Genomic DNA, 22,980 nt, shown 5'->3' with positions numbered 1-22,980 from the left:
ATTTCTTGTAAGTCGAGTGTTTATATCCACTTTTTGTTTATATCGACTAATATGTTGTTGTACAAATAAATATTTTATTACCAAAAAATAACTTCTATCTAAAAAGGCCACCCTCGAGATGGCGGTGTAGCTGGCCAGCTAGTTCGCAATAAAACCTAGATAGTTATCTTTTACATAGTTTTGCGCTGACTGTTCTAGTTATCTATTATTACCGGCACGCAGTTAATTATGAAAACACGATGGCGTTTGCCACTCGCCGTTAAAGTCGGTCAGGCCGCGCAACGATCTTATTATCTGTAATGTATTTAGTAATGAACACCTATTGCTGTTTACATTGTAAGGTAGCTAATGAGGTAGGCCAGTGCAGTTATACAGGGTGTAGGTACCTGCAATGCACATTAAACTTTATTTGCTACTTTGTATGCCGACAAAGTAGCAAATACAAAGTAGCTACGTTGCTAAATAAATAAATGTATACACAATTTCTAAATTCAGGAAAATTGGCGTATGGGAAAAGTCAAAATTGACCTCATGAATACAGTTTTTAAGTGGTCTAAAACTGTTATTGCTTCCATATAATTTGCTATAATCCACAAAAAGCAAATAAATTTGTGTTATTTAAATATTTAACATCTATAGCTTTTTCAATTGAGATCAACTAATATAACTTAACTATTGATATCCTTTTAAATAACCAAAAAAATGGGTGATTTTACAGTTTATCCTTGACCGGTTTGCCTCTTACTCCTCTTACTATTACATCATATATTATATTTGCATCATCATATTTACCTGATTAATCTAATATTTCATCATGAAGAGTCAAAACTCTAAATCACTATCTACTGTGAGAGGAAGCCACTGTGCGCCACTTTCTTTTCCATAATTTTCTTTTAACACACTTTTATTTTCACGACTAAGACACCGGGAGGTATCTTTGCATCGATCGAGTCCATGTAGGCAATATGTATTTATAGTTATCAAAAGTTTGGTTATTTACCCACTTTATAAATTTAGGGGCCAACATTTATACGACCTTATCTAAAAATACGTACATAGCGAAACACAAAAACTAAGGTTCAAAAACTATATGCTCCGAAACGTTAGGTATGGCATAGTTTTAGCTATCCCATATATATATAATTATTCACTTCAAATACTTCTACAAAGTATTTTATTACCCTTTAATTTGGGGGGCTACTATTAGGTGTGAGATTTGTTTTTTTATTTCACTACTAGTTGGCTCTTGACTCCAATCTAACCTGAATAGTGATATACACATCATCTATATGGCCCGTTATATATAGATGTGGATTATGATATCATAATCCATAATCCACATTTATGTATATAACGGGCTAACGTGCTAGAACCATGGTAGTTATGTTAAAGCCATGCCTTAACCTAACCTATGGCTATGAACGTATGGCTTTACCGCGGTCGGCATACAGGAAGACTAAATCGGTTTGCGTCATTGCCGTTAGGGTTAAACTAGCCACAGCCGAAGCAAAATTCAAATTCAATTCAAAAATATTTTATTCATGTAGACCTTATCACAGGCACTTATGAAGCGTTCATTTAACATGTTAACTCTAATGTAAGGTGATGGTGAACTGGGTCAAGCTGTCCTGATGCCCTCCTCCTTAGCGTAGTAGCCCTGGCAATCAGTTGGGGTTGTTGGTAAACGTCTGGGAAGTATACAACGGGTTCCCCGGACGTCCAATAAAGCCAATGAGAGGGACATGCCGTGGTGGTTTTTAGTTCGGGTAAACGAGTCCCACATAACCTCTGTCCTGCCCAAAAGGACAGAGGTAGCCATAAAGCTTTTCCAACACGACAAAAAAAAAAAAGGTCATGGTTAGCTGCATTCGTTAACTTAAAACTAAAGCTACGAGGGTTCCAAACGCGCCCTGGTCTAAGAAGAGCCCATAACAAACTTAGTCAGTTTTTTTTGTTATAACCATCTCACAGCCTCCCACCAGTCCATCGATGGAATCTTAAATTCCTATCCTAGGCACGTATCTATCTAATCTTTTAGCAAACGAAGGTTGCTGCGCGCTTGGTGCATTAATAACAAGATTAAACGCTTGTAAACGCTTAGCTGGTATCAGCCGGGTATACTGATGGCTGCGAGAGCAAGGCGCGCCGATTTGTGTTGCCCCGATACCATTAATTAAAACCTACATTCCAAGACCCGTGTACTGTGACTGCGCTAACGAGTAAAGTACGTTTCGATTGTTAAAATCACCACATTGTTTTGATGCTTTCTTTGGGCGATGCGATGACATTTGTATGCTTGTCCGGATTTGTTTTTAGTAAGACTAATTTGATCTTGGTTGGTTTTTTCTCGCAAACAAAAACATGATTATGCAGGATCTAGATAAACTATGGGAAGGCCATACGTGAAATATTGAAGGTTGTAAGATTAAAAAGACTGTTGTAAAGTCTCATATTATTACTCAAAGTTAAAAAATAACTATTATATGTTTATTTTAGAGTAGGTACTCGAATAAACGATGTTGGATGAAATCCATTTATAAAGATGTCAAATTAAAAGTTGAAAATTGCATGAAAAATCTTTATTTAAATAAACTCTTGCGCAAGCATTGACAATAACTAGGTACTCAGTTTAATTTCCGTTCGAGCTACCTATAAGTTATTCTGTTAGGAAATTCTCAGTACCAAAGTGGCTTTGTCAAGCACCATGCCTCGGAGTGCACGGAATGTGTTAAGGCGTATGTTAAAACCCACAACCTCGCATTAGAGGAGCGTGGTGGGTTTGTACTCTAAAACACTCTCTTTAATGAGAGACATAGCCTGCAGCAACAGGAGTATAATAGACTAAGGATGATCGCATTACGTGTTCACGATGTTCATATGATGTGTACCCTTGTTACAGGGTGCAACTGTTCGTCTGTGGGCGCAGAAAGCAACGCGTGTGACATCCGCACGGGACAGTGCCGCTGTCGACCGCACGTCACCGGCCGAGCCTGCGACACCTGTGAGGTAACTATCCAGCTAAGACCTGACTTTGGAGACCATCCGATTCCGCAGAGTGCATTTAACGACCATTTTTCCCTATATAATTATAGTCCAAGAAATTTATTCAACGTGGTACCGAATTACGAAATACCTACTGTTGGTAGGATGCTTAAGGATATTTCATAAGGAAGCATTCTGTAAAAATATTTAGCCAAAAATAGCATATTTATTTTTCTATACAAATCGTTTCTGAGTTAAATTATGACAATTGACAACCCTACTGCAGATAAAAGACCGACACGCGCATGATACCTACGCTACACAACGCGTACCTTTTATAGTGTCAGGCGTTTTGTGGTTCTGATTTCATTCAGCAATAAATACCGTAGTGGTTTACTCAAAAACTTTTAGCGTTTGTGTTTCACAGAAAAGTCTCATAGACTGTGAAAGATGTACTTCTAAAGCATGTGAAGTAATATTTCGGTTTTCATTTACACGTTGTATACTGTCAAATAAGGTCTTCTGGAGGAATAAATTTATTTATTTATTTATTCCCCATCTTACATTTTTGTCATTACAGGAAAAAGTTATCCTAATACGACAATGCAGCATGTTATGGAAATTTTAATAATATATATAACTATTATGTATATGATAAAATCCAAATCGCTATATTTGTGAGTTCACTCAGAGTGCAACAAAATAAATCCGTCTTCTCGGCTATCACTTGAGGGTATCATTTGACAGACTACCTCTACAACAACTTACAAAACATGATGATCGTCATAATTATTAACCGGTGCACTACAAGACATGGGTGTCCTCCCCCTATAAGAAGGGTTATTGTTAAGGAAGGAAGGCTGTAGCCAAGGGTGAGACCTTCTCAAAGGTCTCTCTCGGTCTCTCGAACTCTAAGGCATGCAGGTTTCCTCACGATGTTTTCCTTCATCGTTAAAGCAAGTAATATTTAATTGCTATACAATACATTAAATTTTTACAATTGCTATAAAGTACACATACATTCACACACACACACACACACACCACAATTAAAAAAAACTTGAATCATTGTAATTAATTTAATACATATATTTTTGTTTTGTATATTATGTATCGCGATAATTGTATTTTCCTAATTTCACGTTGTTGTAATGGGTCCGAAGGAAGGTGGCGACACTCGTAACACAAGTTACCTTAGTGCGAGTGTTTGAGCACTCCTTTGTGCACAAATCATTGTGTCCATAAGGAGATCCCTGCTGTACACATTTTTCTATATGAAATAAATAAATAATAATTATTATTATTGCCTAAAACGCAGATAACTTAGGAAATTTAGAGGTGTGCCAGGGTTCAAATACGACGCCCAGATAGTAAACCGCTAAGTTTTAACCACTGGTGTATAAAATAGTACAGAAATATATTTACGCATCAGAAATCGCTAAGCCAAAGCAACAAATCCTTCACAACAAATTGCGGCCCACTCACACAAATCACAGTTCACTTGTAACAGAATGGCATTTAATTGAATAAGCAGCGGGTAATTCCAGGCTTTAGCAATTATTGGAATTAGGGCCACTTCACACGACCACCTGGTAGATCTGAGGAACAAAACAGCTCCTAATGGCAGCCATTACAGTTAGCTGGTCACGACTTAATTATATTCAATTTCTAATCCTCTTTGTTCATGCATTTACGTTAGTGCATGCTGCAGTAATCGGGCAATTTTACTCGCTTACGGCTCTTGCTTATAAACAGTATTTAAGTAGAAGAAGAGGTTTTTGTGACATAGCTCCTCTAGAGAAGTACTAACGGCATGCTAATTATTTGACGCCCGATTGGCGCAGTGGGCAGCTGCTTTCTGAGTCCAAGGCCGCGAGTTCAATTCCCACAACTGGAAAATGTTTGTGTTATGAATATGAATGTTTTGCAGTGTCAGCGACACTTTTTCATAACAATATTCATCAGGCCGCCTCACAGATCACAGGTGGACCAAAACAGTAACCACATGGAGAGGCCCACCAGGCAAGCGCTACAGAGGCAGACCGTGTACTCGATGGGATGATGATATTAAGAAAATCGCGGGTCCACAATGGATCCAAATAGCTCAGGATAGGGAAAGATGGCAGTCTTGGAGGAGTCCTTCACCGAAGAGGGTTCCTGATACATAAAAATTATACATAAATAAAAAATAATAGTTGAATAATAGATTAAGTAGTACATAATTCACTGTAGTTGTATAAGTTAAGTACAGGAAAGTTATAAGGCTTAAATAAATAAATAAATAAAATAATTCATCAGGCATCTGAGTACCCATAACACAAGCTACGCTTACTTTGGCGCTAGATGACGATAAATCAATCAATCAAAAATACTTTATTGTACACTAGAAATAAATAAAAACAACAAAGGTACAAGTCATTTAAATTTGTGTAACAAAGGCGGCCTTATCACTTATAGTGATTTCTTCCAGGCAACGATTATGAGGAATTGGCTCACATATGAATCCTTATAGCGGTGCGTAAAACTCTAAGAATATACATACATGCGAATTGAATTTTAAAAATGTATTAACCGCGATAACGAAAACCCGTGACGTCATAGGCAAATTGAACATATAAAGCTACATATAAAGTCCTTGTTGCATAACTAATAGTTAAAAACTATTCACAAAATACTTGATACGCAGCTATTTTCGAAGTTCAAGTTTTCGGTACAAAAATTATGTTTATATAGACGTGACGTCATTCAGCGTATCACCTTTCATGGCGGATCGCTAGATTTTGCAGTTTTATTTGTTGAAATAAACAATCTCAGTTGACAGACGTGCCACCAAGCGATTTAACGCTCCAGAACGATGCCGCGTAGACACTAATTAGGGGCTTGGGTTTAATATAACCCTTTATAGGCTAATCTGCTACCATCTTAGACACTTATCCAGGTAAGATTTCAGTCAAGGGATAACTTATAATGGATAAAAAAAAGTTATTTCTTATATTACATGTCTTATAAAACATGTCTCCACAGGAAGGTTACTGGGGCCTGGAGCAAGGCGGCTGTCGGCGTTGCGAGTGCGGCGCAGGCGCGTCAGCCTGCGATCCCGTCACGGGCCTATGCGCCTGCGCAGTGGGTGTAGGCGGACCGCGCTGCGACCGTTGCCTACCCGGATACTACGGATATGGACCCACGGGCTGCTTACGTGAGTAGAACTAATTACGTTTCATACGGCGTACCGTAAGACATTGTTAGGGTTTTAGTAACCATTAACAATCGATTATCAGCTCTCTACTAGTCACGAGTCTCCTAACAGAATTAAAACCCGAATTACGCGTGGATTGGGAATTTTCACACGCCGGTGAGAACATTATGTACAAATGCTTGCAGGTTTCCTCATGATGTTTTCTTCACATTTAAAGCAAGTGATATTTATTTAATAGTACTTTCACCACGGAGAAATTTCCAAAAAAAATAAAATACAATAGAGCAATAACGTACCGCGAAACGCTCGCCGGTTCTCATGGCCGTACTCATAGGCAAATAAGAGCTTAGCAAATAACAATGAGAAGGGGCCTAAGCCGTAATCCACCACGCTGGCCTAGTGCGGATTGGTGGACAAGTATTTATGTATATTATTCATAAAAATTTCATCTGTCATCTTAGTACCCATAGCACAAGCTACGCTTACTTTGGGACTAGATGGCAATGTGTGTATTGCAGTAGTATATCCTTAATATTACAAATGTGAATGTATGCTTGTTTGTTACGCTTTCGCGCAAAAACTACTTAACCGATCCTCATGAAACTTTGTACACATATTCTTGGAAGTGTTAGAAGTAATATAAAATACTTTTTATCCCGACATTAAGCTCGGTTTCTTTGGGAGAGGGGATGAAAATGTCTGTCGATTTTACACCATAACTCCGACAAATTATAACCGATTTAAATAATTATATTTGTACAACAGAAGTTATAATATGTGTTAATTTTGTCCAACCTGTGTGTAGATCTGAACGTGGTTGGAGATAAAGGACATAACTCCTCAGCGGACAGCAGCAAACCCCTCATTTAAGGCTTAGCGATATTGAATTTTAATTTTTTTTTTTAGAACTACAACTAAATTTAATGCCACATTAAAAAACAAAATCAAACGCAGACGAAGTCGCGGGCAACAGCTAGTTTATAATATGCAAATTTTACCTACCAATAAAATTTTTATTATGTTTCCATAGACGTCCGAAGTCCATTATGAGAGTACATCGTCTTCGTTCCGTGTTCACCGCTAGATGGCGTTGTACCTACCCGTAACCTGCGCCTGCGCCTCAAGCGCCCTCCGTACGAAGCTGAGTGAACTAAGTTACTTACGACAAGCCGCCATGTTCTCTGATCATTGTTCGGCTCATAATACTAAAGGGCTGAGGATAAACACCAGGAAGACCTTAGTCTGGACTTCGGACGTCTATGGAAACATAATAAAAATTTTATTGGTAGGTAAAATTTGCATATTATGTGTTCCGATTGACGTCCGAAGTCCATTATGAGAGAAATGTTTGTTATCTCCTGGTGGCTTGTAATAAAACGCAACAATGTGATAATCATTAAATTATGCAATATTCAACGAAAATACTACAATACATTTGGAGAGTACTTTCAACATTCATCAAAGCTTCACTGCAATATACAATAAGGATTAGAATGACTGTTAAGCAATCGAATAATATTAAATAATCAAAGTAAACCACTACAGGGCACTTGAGATAATTTAACAAGGAATATGGTCTACAGTTTAATAAGCAGAAAAATATTCCGCAAGAGATTTGTCAGAAGCATTTTGGCTGGGTTGATCTATCTGTTTTTGATAAAATTTTCGAAATGTTGATTCATGTTGCCAATTTGCTTTAGACAAAATATCATTAATGGGGTAGTTTTCTATCCAGTTTAAGGAAGAGACCGCCGATCTAAAGCTACCAGGCGAGGCCTTTATACCGGCATCTATGAGGATCCGCTTTACCCAACCTCCGATGATTGTTGGACTAGCTGCTCTAACTGACCCTCTCGTTGTAATAAAGAGATTAGAAATTGTGTTTCGGTATTCTTTTGTCACGCTAGACAAAGTCCTAAGCCAGAAAACTGGGTCAACGTTCCTGTCAGGTGCTTTACGTAATAACCAACTGGACTGCTGATGATGGATACTATCAGTCTTAGATCCAAATTCCGGGTGCAAGATAATACTATCCTCATTATCTATGAAGTGCTTTGAATCGCAGTGTAATAGTGAGAGGTCGTGTACTCTACGACTAGAACAAAGAAGTAGTATAGTGGCGGTACGTCTAGAAACATCGTATAAATTACTGATGTCGGGATTAGTTTCTTTGAGGTATCTAATAAGGATTCTTGCATCCCATATGGGAGCCTTAGGCGGTATCGGTTTCGCTAGAGAAATCGCTTTTAAAACATGTTTTACGATGTGACTACTCGATATCTTCACATTGCAAGAAGTTTCACAAATAGATGCTATGGTTGATTTATGAACAAGAATGGTACGATAAGCCAATTTTTCAGTTAAATAAAGAAAAGCTAAGTAACGTGCTACATCTGCTGGGTTAGGAGAATGACAATTTAAATTATGTTTCTGACACCACAACAACCACTTCTGCCAAATGAGCTTATAGGTTCGAAGAGTAGATGTTCTCCAACACGATGATAGTAACTCTTTCTCCTGGACAGACCAGTTGTCGGTCAGTGCGTCCCACCCGAAATGAGCCAGGCTTCCAGAAGAAGGCTGGACACCCGAGTCGGCGGTCGTCCCGTGAAGGTGTCTACCAAGTTGCGCTCTAGGTTCCGGATCTTCGTTGGGCGTTTTAGAGCTCGGCGCTTCAGGTCTGGGCGCCAAAAGGGTTTCGTCCACCTGGGTGCAATTATTATGTACCGGCCTTCCGCTTTGTTTAGGTGGCGCAGTACACGCGGGATGAGACCCGGTGGTGGAAAAATCCAAGCTAGATGGTATGTCCAAGATTTGCTGAACGCGTCGTGATAGCAAGCGTTCGAGTCTGAAAAGTCTCTGGTAACATAATTCGGAACGACGTAAGCGTGTTTTGATGCAAAGAGATCTATTTCGGGGGTTCCCCATAGGCTGAAGATTCTTTGATATTCTACTTGTTTCAGATGCCATTCGGAGGCTGTTCGATTTCGGGAGAGGCCGTCGGCCTCCACGTTGTATATTCCGGGAAGGTAATGAGGAACTAATACAACATCGAGATCGTCCACTAGGGCTAAGAGCTGTTTGGTCAGTTCTAACAGCGGAAGTGACTTCGTCCCTCCCTCGTTTTTCACGTATGACACAACGGTTTTGTTGTCGCTCTGCACGATTACTGAAGATTTTCTGAGGACTGACCCCTGCGCTGTTATTGCAGCTATTACAGCGTACATCTCTTTGAGGTTGCAATGCCATCTTCTCTGATGTGGACTCCAAACTCCGTGAATATTTTTGTTGTTTACTACAGCACCCCATTGAATATCCGAGGCATCTGTTATCAAGTAGTTTACCGGTTTGTCTACGGGATGTATCGGTCTCTGTTGATTGATGTTCTCTAACCACCATTCCAGTTCGATTGATACCTCTTCGCTGAAACGAGTAGTTTCTAAAGGTTCTTTGCGAAGGAGATTGCAGTGACGCTGCAACGTCCGGCAATGCAACCTTCCCCGATGGGTGATGAAGGTTGCAAAATTGAGGCACCCTAAGAGGCGTTGCGCCTGCTTGAGGGTCCATGAGCCTGCAGCTAGGAGAGACAGCAGATGATGGCGTATTCTGCTTACTTTTTCTGGGGGTAGGGACGCTGTATTGGTGTCGGTGTCCCAGTGGATTCCCAGAAACTCTACTGTCCTTCTCGGAGTGGTGACAGATTTTTCTGTGTTTAGACACCAACCTAGGCTGGTTAAGAATTTGATGGCCATCATTACCTGAGTTCGGAGAGTCGTTTTGCACTGATGAACAATCAGGTAATCGTCTAAATAGACTACTAAACGAAGACCTTTCATACGGAGCATTTCTGCTGTCCAGTTTGTGACTGTGGCAAACATTCTCGGCGCTGATGCCAGGCCAAATGGTAAGCACGTCATTTGCAGCAGGAAACCGTTGTAACTGATACGGAGGAAACGTCTGTGTTCTTGTTTGATCGGTATGTGGTAATAAGCCTGACTGAGATCCAGTTTGACCATCCAATCGGCAGGCTGTAGAAATTCGGGCATCTGCTGGTAACGGAATAGATGAAAATGTCTTGGCATCATATAACGATTCAAAGCCTTTAAATTGAAAATCACTCGACTCTTTTTGCTGTTCTTTTTTATTAGAAATAAAGGTGAGAGAAACGAGGGCGTTGTTGGTGCTGGTTCCACAATGTGTTTTTGAATCATTTCCTTTATTTCGTAAGTCATGGCTGGTGATACAGGGGTTCGAAATTTTTCTAGAATTTCTGAAGTTGGCATAACCAATGGTGGACTCTGATTCAATGGAATACGAGCCCCTGAAATTATTTTGAGCACAGGATTTGGAGGTTTGTAATGCTGCCAGGTGCTTCGGTAATGCTGTAAGCAACCTCCTGAGAAAGTCGGTGAGTCATTTATTTCGATTTCCTGTTTTTCTTCCACTTTTGTCCTTTTGTCCCCCTCTCTTTTTTTCTGTAGCAGTGAAATGTCTTTTGGTTCGAAACTCTTTGTCTTGGTTATGTTTCTTTGTTTTATTTTGCGGATGAAAGGTTTTATTCTGATGAAATGATGAGGTAGACGGCTCTGGAGATTTCGGGCGGGTAGTTCGCGGCGGATTTTGTTTCTCTAATTTATCTAGCCCCCCCATCTTACTCAAATAGGCCGATAGACCGTCTGGATTAAATATGTATTCAGACGATGGTGGAATCTTGTCAATATCCTCACGAGCGTACTTCGACTTCAGCTGCTTCAAAAGTGAGCGACGCCTTAATTCCATGACCTCAGCACGCTTGCCGCAAACTATTTGCAAGATATCCTGGGTGACGTTGGTATATTTAGATTCTCTACCAAAGGACTCACTGATTTTAACACATAGAGAACTAGGTGTAAGTTGTGTATCTGACTTACCTGCCCAGTTAATTATTTCCTGTAAGGATTGATTAACACATTCATTTTGCGCCAGAAGCGCGTTAGAAAGGGCCGCAAAACTTCTTTCCATTTGAAACCATCTCAATGGTGACAAGGGGTCTTCAAAACGCCTGAGTTCTTCATTTACTCTAAGGTCTGTGAAGGCAGGGTAGGCCACATATTTTTTCTGAATATCGGTATAGCGGACAGAGTTCCACTCGGGCGAATTAAATCGTTGCAAAGATACAATTTTAGCCACACGATCCGGATTAGCGTTTGGCACGGTAGGTTCTTTGATAAAAACACCGAGTTCCGATATATTATCAAAAGTCTTTGTGTCTGGAGGTTGCAAATAAAAATCATGACTGAGGGTACTCGATACATTTGGTAAATTGGCCTCGAAACGTTGGCCTTGATTAGCATTAGAAAGCGTTTGAGAGGCAGCAGTATTTAACGGGAAATTCGAAGTTAAGATATTGTTAACATGACTCACCAACTGTTGAGATAATACCTCAAATCTTCTATCAAGGTCAGACTCCTTCGAAATCGCACTTTCGCAGCGGCGTCGGCAACGTTTGTTCAGCGGCTCGCTGCCGTTCGAGGAATCGTCTGAACTGTTTGACGAGGAAGTCGAGGGGCCCGGAGTTGATCTTTTCCTTGAAGGCTCGTTCGGCGCACTTATTAAATCGTTTTCCATATTTAAAACGATTGGTTACGAATAGATACACTAACACTTTTATTCACTTTTATTTTTAAAGAGAAAAAATAATTTAAATACGATATTAACTTTTTACTTTAAACTCAAAAGTTAAATCTTAAGCCAATGCTAGCAGTCGACCGCACGGTTCGACGAACGACGCAACAATGTTCAGAGAACATGGCGGCTTGTCGTAAGTAACTTAGTTCACTCAGCTTCGTACGGAGGGCGCTTGAGGCGCAGGCGCAGGTTACGGGTAGGTACAACGCCATCTAGCGGTGAACACGGAACGAAGACGATGTACTCTCATAATGGACTTCGGACGTCAATCGGAACACATAATATTTTTTTATTATTTATTTATATTAAGCTGTTTTGCAGCGTGCCCCACCTGCACAGACGGGCGAGTATGCTCGCCGATCACAGGACGCTGCGTGTGCCCCACTCGGACCCGCGGGCCGGGGTGCCAGCACTGCGCCCGAGGGTTCTGGGGACGAGCGGCCGGCTGCCGGCCGTGTGCTTGCGGCCCGGGCGCTCTGACTGGTGAGTTACCATATCGCTGAAGGAATCACTGTTATTGGATAGAAGCAGAAGTAATTCTGGTTGAGACATTGCTGTAAAACGCCTTAAATCCATAACAATCAGAAAAAATATCTATATATTTTATTTTCTTATTATAGAGTTTTTACCTACACTTGGAGGAAATATCAATTTCATAAATTTAAAATGGATATACAATTTTTCGAAACCAACAGGCAATCGCGGCCTGGGTCGAAGACTGTTTATAAATGCATATATACTAATTTCTGCATCGGCAGAGAACCGTAGCTTAGTCAAAGCGCTCAGGGTGCGGCTGCCAGACATTCGCACACCTGTCGGTTAAATTTATAAAGTTGTCTATATTGGTGACTAGATCTAAGTGCATTATTTAGAGTTTTTGTTCATATATAGTAATAATTAACTTTTATCTTAACCATCATCATATTACCCTATTACTGGCTCAGTACAGCGCACAGGTCTTATTCCACAGTGAGAAGGCCAGAGGCCGTAGTCCACTACGCTGGCCCAGTGCGGATTGGTGGACATGACTTTGAGAACATTATGTAGAACTCTCAAGCAGATGCGTAGGTTTTAAGCCTTATGTGTCTGTGATCACACCAGTAACCACTGAAGCTTGGTGGTAAAAAAAAATATGGCAGTATGGCCTATAGACGCACTCACAGCAGCCATAACGTGAGTTTATGAAATATAACCTGATCGAAGCGTTCCCGCTGAAACGCCTTCAGTACTATTTGCCTTCCGATTGGCGCCGTGGGCAGCGAATCTCCTTTCGGAGTCCAACCCGTGGCTTCGTTTTCCACAACTGGAAAATGTCTGTGTGCTGAACATGAATGTTTTCAGTGTCTTGATTTTTATATGTATATTATAAGTCAATACTTATAAATATATTGTCGTAGTATATTTATTTATATTTAATATTTACCAATTTGGGTTTTTTTTATTAGAGGGCTACATTGAAATTTGGTGAAAAATTTGAAAGTAGACACCGATCCATGGATGTTAAACATCAAATTAATGTTCTTCCAGATAGTTGCGACGCAATCTCCGGGAAATGCGAGTGCCGAGCTGGTTGGACGGGTCGAGAGTGCTCGCGCTGTACCGCGGGCCACTTTGGGCCGCGATGTCGACCCTGTGGCTGCAATATTGCTGGCACAAGAGGCTGTGAACAGGGCTTGTGCGCTTGCGACCAGACCGGGCAGTGTCCGTGCAAGGCGAGTATAAGCTTTTCTCATATTATACTTACCTATCGCTTGGTTATTGGATAGAAGCAGGCGCTACTTTGCGGAAATCCATGATATATTATGGAAGCATCCTCAGGAGATGTTGACTTTACAATGAATAATTGTTAATATCCTTAACAATAATTAACCTATCAATTATTCATTCTAAAGTCAACATCTCCTGAGGGTGTTCCGGTTTCGGAGCGAAACGTGCATAAAAGGTACATTGCCGAAGATCTGTTTGGTGTAGAGTATAAGGATTGAAAAAATTATAAATTACACCATACAGATTCTGGTATAGCAAAATTAGCTTAATTTCCTCGCTTGGTTACTTTCTGATGACATGAAAAAAGGTCGATATGTGGTCAAAAAATACGGATGTTCCTGTAACCCATCCTTGGAAATTTGATGTTTTTTAAGCACCAAAAGTAACCTAGGCAGTCTGCGTCCTTTCAACTATAGGTATTTATATCGTATTATTTATTAAGTAAGGAGAATCAGATAAACACACTTGCGCATTTATAATATTAGTATGGACTCAGTCTGAAGATATAGCAGCATCAGATCAGTTTATTATCAGCAAAAGCATGCAAGCCCTTTAACGCACCTGGTGGCGAAGACGAGTGGTCTGATTTTCATCATACCTACCCTTAAATATTCCTGAATCTTATAATATAAGCTTAAGTATTTGTTTGTTTACTTGAACGCGATGATCTCAGAAACTACCGGTCAGCCGGATTTGAAAAATATTTCAGTCTTGGATAGCCCATTTATCGATGAAGGATGAATCATCACACTGAGACCAATAGAAGCATGGCAAGAATGAAGAATATTTAAAAAACGAGGTTTATTTTCCTTATGAGAGCTTTTGTTGAGAGCGCTGCGTAAATGGTTAAAGTTTCAAGAAAAATTAGTATGACAAAGTCGTTCCCCTTTGAAAGTTCTAAAAAATAATCCGCGCTAGCATATGTCTATCTTTTAAGGTTGAAACGGTCGCGAAGGACCGCTTGTATGTTATAACATGATACTTGTATATTCTCGACTCTTGTTAGCAGAACTTTTTATTTTTTATTTGCTCTAACTTATATTTCAGTATTTATGGTATGCTAAAGTATAATATCAATTTATTTATTTTTTATATTTATCAATAGTTTTATAGGTTTATGTATGTAGTTATTCGTATGTGTGTTATAAACAGTGTAATCCACCTTTTCGTTTTCTTTTTAGTTTTCCTAATCCTAAGGTTGTCTGGCAGAGATCGTTCCTTAGCGATAAGGCTGCCTTTTGTACTTGAAGTGTCTGTGTTTTTTTCTGAATTTACTGAAATGAGAATCGAATTCATTCTTTCACAAAAACATCTACTACGTCTAAAAATTCTCGTTTAACCAGGGGCCCATGCAGAGATATTTGTTAATTTGTTTAATTCCTTGCAGGAGAACGTTGTAGGCGAGAAATGTGACGAATGCTTAGACGGGACATTCGGTCTGTCAGAAACCAACCCTGTGGGCTGCACAGCATGCTTCTGCTTCGGTCGAAGCGCCAAATGCACGCAGGCAGAAGTGACGCGAGCAGCGTTGCATGCCGCTACTCCATTACACCTGAAGGTTCTGAGAGGAGATATGGTCAACACTGCTACAGTGAGTCATCTTTAAGCTGTATTTCTTCCACCATTACACCACTTACCAAAAGATATCTAAAAAACGTCTGTCCACCTGGTTGGTGTTCAACCAACGCTGCGTTTACCCGTCGGGGTTGCCATTCCAACACCTTGGGACCCCAAAGTTTCATCGGTTCTCCGAACTATGTGCCCCGCCCATTGTCACTTCAGCTTCGCGACTCGTTGAGCTATCTCCTGATTTCTGATTTGATGACAGCATTACTCCTAAGATAGCTCTTTCCATCCCTTGCTGAGTGACTCTGAGCCTTCTTATGAGGCCCATAGCCATACCATACCTTAGTAAAGTGTTCATAATAACTGAACTATGAACTTGAAGATATTAAAAACTGTACCGAAGGTTACCCGTTTTAGATGGACATAGATTCACCATTCGCAGTCCGCACTAGTCTCCAAGAAGCCACGATACCCCTGCCCTGGCCACCTGCACCAGTGTATGCTGAGCTCAGCGAGCTGTTCCTGGGTGACCACGTGTTGTCATATGGAGGAGCCTTGCGTTTCCAAGTGGAAGAAGAGGGTGGTGAAGCGCTGCCACAGCATGTGCTGATGAGGTTTCCGCTCGTCAGCATTTATGGGAATAACATTATACTGGACTACTATGAGGTATTTAATAAAGATACTTATTAGTTAAAGTCGTATTTTTTAAGGATCAAAATTGTTTTTTCTTATAATTCATAATTCATTTATTGTACATAAACTTTGAATTATGAATTATAAGACCATGCTCCATCAGACTTATGAGCTAAATACAGTTTTCCATTTCAGGCGTGCAATATTATTCAAGCTTACAAATAGTTACATATTAAAAAAACGTATTAAAGCATATCGCACATGTCATATTTTAACTGAAATAAAAATAAAATCATTACATTGTCATATATAATAAATGAAGAAGAAGAAGAAGAAATACTTTATTGCACACAAACATCGAAATAAACATAAAATATAGAATAAGCAACAGAACAATAATTGTAGGCATGCAAAGGCGGCCTTATTGCTGCAAGCAATCTCTTACAGGCAACCTCTGGCAGAAGGAATTAAAAAAAATCTTTTTATTTTTATTTTGAAATGCTTTACCTAATTTTTTTTATTTATTTATTCATAGCCAACATTTCATTCACTGAATAATAACACTTATTAAATATCCACAGCCAGTATAGTAAAAACAGTAATTTTTTATTATAAATGGGCCTGACCTGATTGTAAGTGGCACACCATCGCCTATAAACCGAGCAACACTTCACATTGCACAGGTTATGCAGATGATATAAAATGAAGAAAATCTCCAGTACGAGTTATAAAGAACTTAAGGATAGACATTGAAAGAGTTATTAAAAGCCTACCCTTAAGTATTTATGACTCGTACAGGAGATTTCCTTCATATTATATCATCTGCATACCCTGTGCATACCCTCTCTGCACGCCACTGGGTGGTAGTATTTCCCAGGACGAGCTCTGTCACAAACAGCTCAACAATACATTCATATTTTAAATGATAACACGGATTTTACGATCTATGAATTAAGAGCCAAATTTGTATTATTCGGTGAGAATATATCGGAATCATAAACAACACTGAATTTTGAAATTGAATACCTACAAAAGCTTGCATTTAAAGTTTTATTTATTGATTTATTTATTTATAAGACACGCCAGATATTTATTGTAACAACATTAAAAAAAAATCAGTCTGGCTCCATTGCAACAACCAATTATAGGTGTATACAGCATAATCATTATTTCCGGTGAAAAAAAACTAAAATAAGTTTTAGACAGAGTGAGAGTCAAGTTCATCAAATCTTATTTGAACAGCGTATGCCAGCAGTCAACGGTTCTCATGCAGTCTACCTACACGAGTCGCTATGGGAAGTCCGACCGAGGGCCGGTGATCGCGTTCGGACAAGAGGGCCTATTGTCGCATCAAGATCAGCTCTGATGTTGGGCTTAATTGATGTACAACGATTACTTTTACGATTGAGTACCCGAGCGCCTCTTACTATGGAACCTCTACATGTATTGTGAGTATCAGTTAATTCAAATTCAAAAAATCCTTATTTAATAAGTCGCTCAGTTGCTTTGTTAGGGTGAAGGAGGGACGATAGTAAGTCAAAAAAATTATAATAATGTTCCTGTAAACCATCGTTGCAAGATAGCCTATGTTACTCGCCGTATTTTTTACTGACTCTGATCCAAAAAATCAAGTCGATTTTTTGCTAAGTTAGGGTGTGAACGACGGACAAGCAAACACACTTTCGCATCTATAGTATAAGTATGGGTTACCCCTTTTATTTTGTCTTTCCAACGCGTGGGTGGTCGACCGCGTTCCCGTTTGCCTTCCTCATTCCCCTGGACTACTAGTTTTGATTATATCTTCCATTATTTCATTCGCAGGTTACTTAACGTGTCCCTAGAAACAGCAATAGCAGGCCTGACTCGTGGGGCCCCAGCTCCTGGAGTAGAACGTTGCTTATGTCCCCGAGGGTACGATGCAGCCTCGTGTCACCGACCTGCCACTGGTTTCTGGATGCCGCCCTCCCCTCCTCAACTGCACCATATAGGAGGAACTATCGTGATTAACGTAGAAGGCACTGCGAAGCCCTGCGAGTGTAATAACAGGGCAATTGAGTGTCATCCACGCACTGGGCATTGTTTGGTAAGTTGTCTTTATTTTTTTAATATGATCTAAGTTGGGGCAAGATTACCTAAAAAATTTACACTGATTCTTGCTTTGATGGTACCCAAGTTATCTTGTGGTACCTAAATAGATTCCAAATTTATCTTGAGGTGTTTTAAAAATTACATAATTCTTATTACAATGCCTGAGGTTTATATTATAGTCATATAATCTAATTCGCCGGGAGAACTAATCTAACTTTATTCTTGCCCAGTGGCGTTTACGGGCTGCTTGTTTCACAAAAAACATGTAACTTAAAATCTGTCATATGTCAACTTTATAGAATTGCACGCACAACACTGGAGGTCCGAAGTGTGAACGGTGTGCAGAAGGGTACTACGGGTCCCCGGAACTTGGCTGCGAGCCGTGCCCGTGCCCGGCGCGGGACCGTCCGCGGGCCACTTCATGCGCGGTGGCGCACGGACGTCTCAGGTGTTATTGCAAGATTGGTGAGAACTTTGATAATAACAACTTTGCCTAATGCTTCAAGACAGAACATGAAATGAATGATAGAGCTTACTGTGACAGAGCTTGTCAGGCGAAATATGTAGGTACTACCGCCATGCCTATTTTTACCACAAAACAGCAGGCAGGGCGTGGTTGCCGGTGTAGTTACAGACATACATAACACGTGCGTGTCAGATCGATGGACCCAAGGCGACACTTTGCAGGAAGTGATCCTGGTATTCCCTGCGAAGTGTTGCCCTGTTTATGGGTGATGCTTGTCCACTTCTTCTGCTTGATCTGTCAATATAAAAAAAGGTGAACCGAAATTTGGGCAGGAAATATGTTTGCCTAGCATTAGCAGTTCTACAAAATATAACACGCTATACTTCCTTATAATAATAAATGCGAAAGATTGTTTGTTTGTCATTCCTGCAAGCCTTAACTAAGCAACGAATTAACTGTTTTTTTTGGCATAAAGCCTTAAGAGATAGAGAGTGATATAGGCAATTTTTGGTGGTTCGAATTAAAATAGATTAAATAAAATAAATTTAAAATTGAGATTATTTTCACTTGTAGTTTTTTTTTAATTCCGACTCATATCAAACCGGCCCACTACAGGGCACGGGTCTACTCTCAGAATGAGGACATTATGGAAAACTATCAGGCGTGCAGGTTTCCCCACGATGTTGTTCTTCACCGTTGAAGCAAGTGTTATTTATTTGCTTAAAACGCTCATTACTTATTTATTATTATATATCATCATCATATAAACCCAATAGCAGCCCATTACAGGGCACGGGTTTCCTCCCACAATGCAGATTGGTGGACTTCACACGCCTTTGAGAAAATTATGGAAAAAATTGCTTAAAACGCACAAAACTTAGAAAAGTTAGAGGTGCGTCACGGCTTGCGAACTTTGCCACCCCCAAAGTGACATCGAATTATGAACCCTTGTTAATTCACAGTATTATATTGCCAGGTTACACCGGCCCAACTTGCGAGTCATGTGCGAGCGGCTTCCGACCGCAGGGCGACCAGTGCGTGCCTTGTGAGTGCGACACACGCGGCGCCGTGTCCCTGCGATGTGACGCCCAGGCGCGCTGCCATTGCAGATCGTTCGCTACGGGGGACAAGTGTCAAACGTGCGCCATGAGACGGCATTACTTGGACGAGGATGGATGTAAACGTAAGTCATTTTTGAGGTTATACTTCTTTTGGCGCTTTAGGGAAAAATGATAGGATAATTTTTTACGATGCGAGCGCACGCCGTCAGAAAAAACCGCCACCCTGAAGTTAGCTATAAGGTTTGACAGTGTACACTTTTGTCAAAGTCTGTGGGCTCATTTTGGTGATTCAATTGATTCAAATGTACCTGCATAAATCTCTAATTTTAATGTTGGTTGTCCGAAAATGAGCCTACTTATTTCCGGCGGTAAACTTTTGCTAGTGACTTACCTGCGTCTGGTGTCTATTTATTCAGAATCTTCCTACTTTCTTCATTCATCGTCCGTCGTCGTTTGTCGTTCGTCCATAGGACAAAAGGGCTTCCTGAATAATCAGAGAATTGAAATATTTATGAAAGATTAAGATAACAATTAAATAATTAATAAAGAAAGTTAAGCTTAGTTTGCTATAATCCGTAGCATCCTCAGGAGATGTTAACTTTGCAATGAATAATTGCTAACCCAATTTAATTTAATAATACAATTTTAGTAGTGTAGACCTTATTGTGACAGAGCTCGTCCGGACGTACTATCGCCATGCTTATTTCTGCCGCTGAACAGCATTGTTTCAGTCTGAAAGGCGTGGTTGCCGGTGTCACAGGCACATAAAGCTTAAATTGATGGTCATAGGGCAGCATGTTGCTCTGTTTATAGGGGATGGTTTTCTTCTTACCATCAGGTGGTTCATCTGCTTGGCCCATCAATTATAACTATAAAAAAAATTCAGCCTACCGACGATCGTTCAATTAAGGGTATGGGTTTAATATAACTGTCATATCCACAACTGGTTAGAAGGTTAGATTGTGGTGGAAACAAAATACAGCGTTTTCTAGCTATACACTTGAATTAAATTTATTATTCTTTTGAAGTAATGTGCTACAAGTCATTATTGTGTTTTATTTTTTTACAGCTTGCGACAATTGCACACAAACACTATTAGACACAGTCGAGAGCCTCACCAGCGACTTGCACTTACGAGTAGATCCAACAGAGCTAAGCAGAATACCACAACCATTTCCCGCTTTACGGGAGTTTGCCCACAACGCTTCTGTATTGAAAATCTCACTCCAACACGAAAAAAGAAAGCTAGAGAATTCTAAACATCTGGAAACATCAGTTGGTAAATTGGAGGCATCAGAACACGAGTTATTTACAATAGCCAACCGAGTGAAAACAGAAGCTGCTAGAAGAGAAAATGAGGCTCATTCTTTGAGTTTAGAAAGTATGAGTGGTTTGGAAGAAGTTTTAAAACACCGAGGCATTATTGGTGAACAAGTTGCAGTGTTAGACGATTTCGCTAGAGGAGAAAAACATTTAAGCGCACACAGAGCTTTGAAGGAAGCACGCCACTTATTGAAATCTATAAAAGAATTGAGTTTGATTGGCGCCATTGCTAGAGCCACAGATATATCCGATTTGGTAAGTAACTTTGAACATTGTTGTATATATTTTGGTATGCTTTTTGCACGAACGCAATGAAGCAATGTCTACCATATATATACAGATATAAATTATTGTCGTGGAATGTTATGTAGCTTAACGTATTTAGCATTTCTGGGTCAATTTCTGGGTTTTCTTTACATAAATATTAAAACGAAATTAAGACTTTTCTTGGGTAGGGTGTGCTTAAAGGGCTATCGTCAACTGTGTGACATTAGGACGATGATTTTAAATTAATTTTTTAAAGATTTTTGTTTCAGGCAAACATGCAATCGACGTCAATTCAAGAATTCAATTATCGAATAGATGATGAGTTGAAAAGGATTCACCAGCTTGAGTCAAGTCTTGGGGAGTGGGAAATGAAGGCAGAAGACATTCCTCGACTTGCTGAGACTGTCTGGAACGCAGGAGATGTCGTAGTTGAACTGAAAAGACGAGTTTTGCCAAAATTGGCTGCTGTCAAAGATGTGGGACTGCGGTGTCGACTTGCTTTAGAGGTTCATAATATTTTACTTAGAAAGGGAAATTTTAGATTCAAATTCAATATTGTTTTCTTTCATAACGTATATTGTCACATGATGAACGTCTTGAGTTTTGCATTAACAATAGGCCTAAAAAATTTGATTGATTTTTGACCACAGGACATCTCAAAGCTTGCTATTCAAAATCTTACCGATGAAACGAGATCCGGACTTCTGCATACACAAAACTTGGCTGTGGGATTCCCAGCGATCCTAGCTGAACTACAGAATCTCACAGCGGCAGCTGAGGAAAAGGAAGGCATCCTGTATAATCTAACGCCAAAATATAAGGAAAAGTACTTGGATACGGTTCTGAAGCATGTAGCGGTGCTAGGAGAAAAGGCGAAAGAGTACAAAAAGTAGGTAGATACCACAGTAATTTCTCTTGCCTTAAGATTTCTTTATAATATGACTACTAATCAAAAAAACTTGTGTACGCTACTTCTTTTGTTCTTTTGCTGTACGCCCCTGTAAAAGTTGGAGTTTATAGAATACCAAATACATGACTGAAAATCAATAAATCATATTAAAAGGCCTTGAGGCAGATTCTCGAACAATAATCAAGATAAGTCTTCCTAGTTTTTACTTTTCGTTTACAATAGTTGCGTAGGAGTTTCATATGATGGTTATCGCATATAAATGAAATATATTATCTAGTTCACGAATAACTTTCAGTTTGTTCGCGGGCACGCGCGCCGTGGCGTCGGCGGGCGTGCAGGCGGCGCGGGCCTGGGCTGAAGTGGCCGAAAGGGTTCGCGACGCCGCCGCCGCCGCCGACGCTGCAACGGCCGCCGCGGATTTGGCGGCCAAACTCTCTAGAGGACCGCAGCCGCTGCTAGCTACAGCTGACGAAGAGAAGTCCACCTCGGAAATGTTGAAGAGGCGGGGGACGGAGGTTCTTTCCAAAGCTGATGGTATGTTCTATGTTTGTAAATTGTAAATGTAACTTGGTTTCTAAATGGCCTAAGAATCTACGAACATCTAAGCTTGGTTTGTTAATGTATGTCGTCTAAACTTTTCGTTACTATATAATTGCTCTAGTTTCGAAAATATTAGAGGGAGGGCTTTTTATAGTAATAAGTCGAACAATTGAACTAAATAATAACAATAGAGGCAGATGTAGGAGCTCTGTCGCAATTTATAATAATATTATACATCTAAAGAGTTTTTTTGGTTAAACGAGTTAATCTAAGGACCTACTGGTGCGAATTGGAAAAATTTATGTCGGAATTTTACTATTTAAAAGTTCTGAAAAAAAATTGTCTGTAAAGTCGGTTTATGGACGATAATTTCACGTGTGACGTTATGACATGCTTTTTAGTAGTAGTAGAACAGAGATAGATGCGTCACCAGCCGAACGCCTTACGCTGATTGTGCCTTTTTATAGCTTGTTCTGCGCTCTCGCGTGCACGCTCGGCTCAGGCAGAACGTGAC

General features: G+C 40.0%; 1 protein-coding gene across 1 annotated transcript in view; it reads left to right on the top strand.

Annotated features, from left to right (window-relative positions):
* The window catches only part of LOC120637012 (laminin subunit alpha-1), a 178,097-nt gene that overhangs the window by 137,533 nt on the left and 17,584 nt on the right, over nucleotides 1-22,980 (top strand). Inside the window, exons 19-32 of the mRNA XM_039908594.1 lie at nucleotides 2,900-3,006; nucleotides 6,007-6,178; nucleotides 12,167-12,328; nucleotides 13,373-13,557; nucleotides 15,000-15,203; nucleotides 15,596-15,844; nucleotides 17,054-17,259; nucleotides 17,633-17,894; nucleotides 18,199-18,364; nucleotides 19,342-19,548; nucleotides 20,496-21,004; nucleotides 21,286-21,522; nucleotides 21,667-21,905; nucleotides 22,222-22,460. Coding sequence (XP_039764528.1) covers nucleotides 2,900-3,006; nucleotides 6,007-6,178; nucleotides 12,167-12,328; nucleotides 13,373-13,557; nucleotides 15,000-15,203; nucleotides 15,596-15,844; nucleotides 17,054-17,259; nucleotides 17,633-17,894; nucleotides 18,199-18,364; nucleotides 19,342-19,548; nucleotides 20,496-21,004; nucleotides 21,286-21,522; nucleotides 21,667-21,905; nucleotides 22,222-22,460 — 3,144 coding nt within the window. The remainder of the gene's footprint in view (nucleotides 1-2,899; nucleotides 3,007-6,006; nucleotides 6,179-12,166; nucleotides 12,329-13,372; nucleotides 13,558-14,999; nucleotides 15,204-15,595; nucleotides 15,845-17,053; nucleotides 17,260-17,632; nucleotides 17,895-18,198; nucleotides 18,365-19,341; nucleotides 19,549-20,495; nucleotides 21,005-21,285; nucleotides 21,523-21,666; nucleotides 21,906-22,221; nucleotides 22,461-22,980) is intronic.

Source organism: Pararge aegeria, chromosome 3, assembly GCF_905163445.1.
Source record: "Pararge aegeria chromosome 3, ilParAegt1.1, whole genome shotgun sequence".
In the NCBI taxonomy this organism is placed as follows: Eukaryota; Metazoa; Arthropoda; class Insecta; order Lepidoptera; family Nymphalidae; genus Pararge; species Pararge aegeria.
Note: the sequence above shows the minus strand (reverse complement) of the source record. Positions and strands in the feature narration are given on the sequence as shown.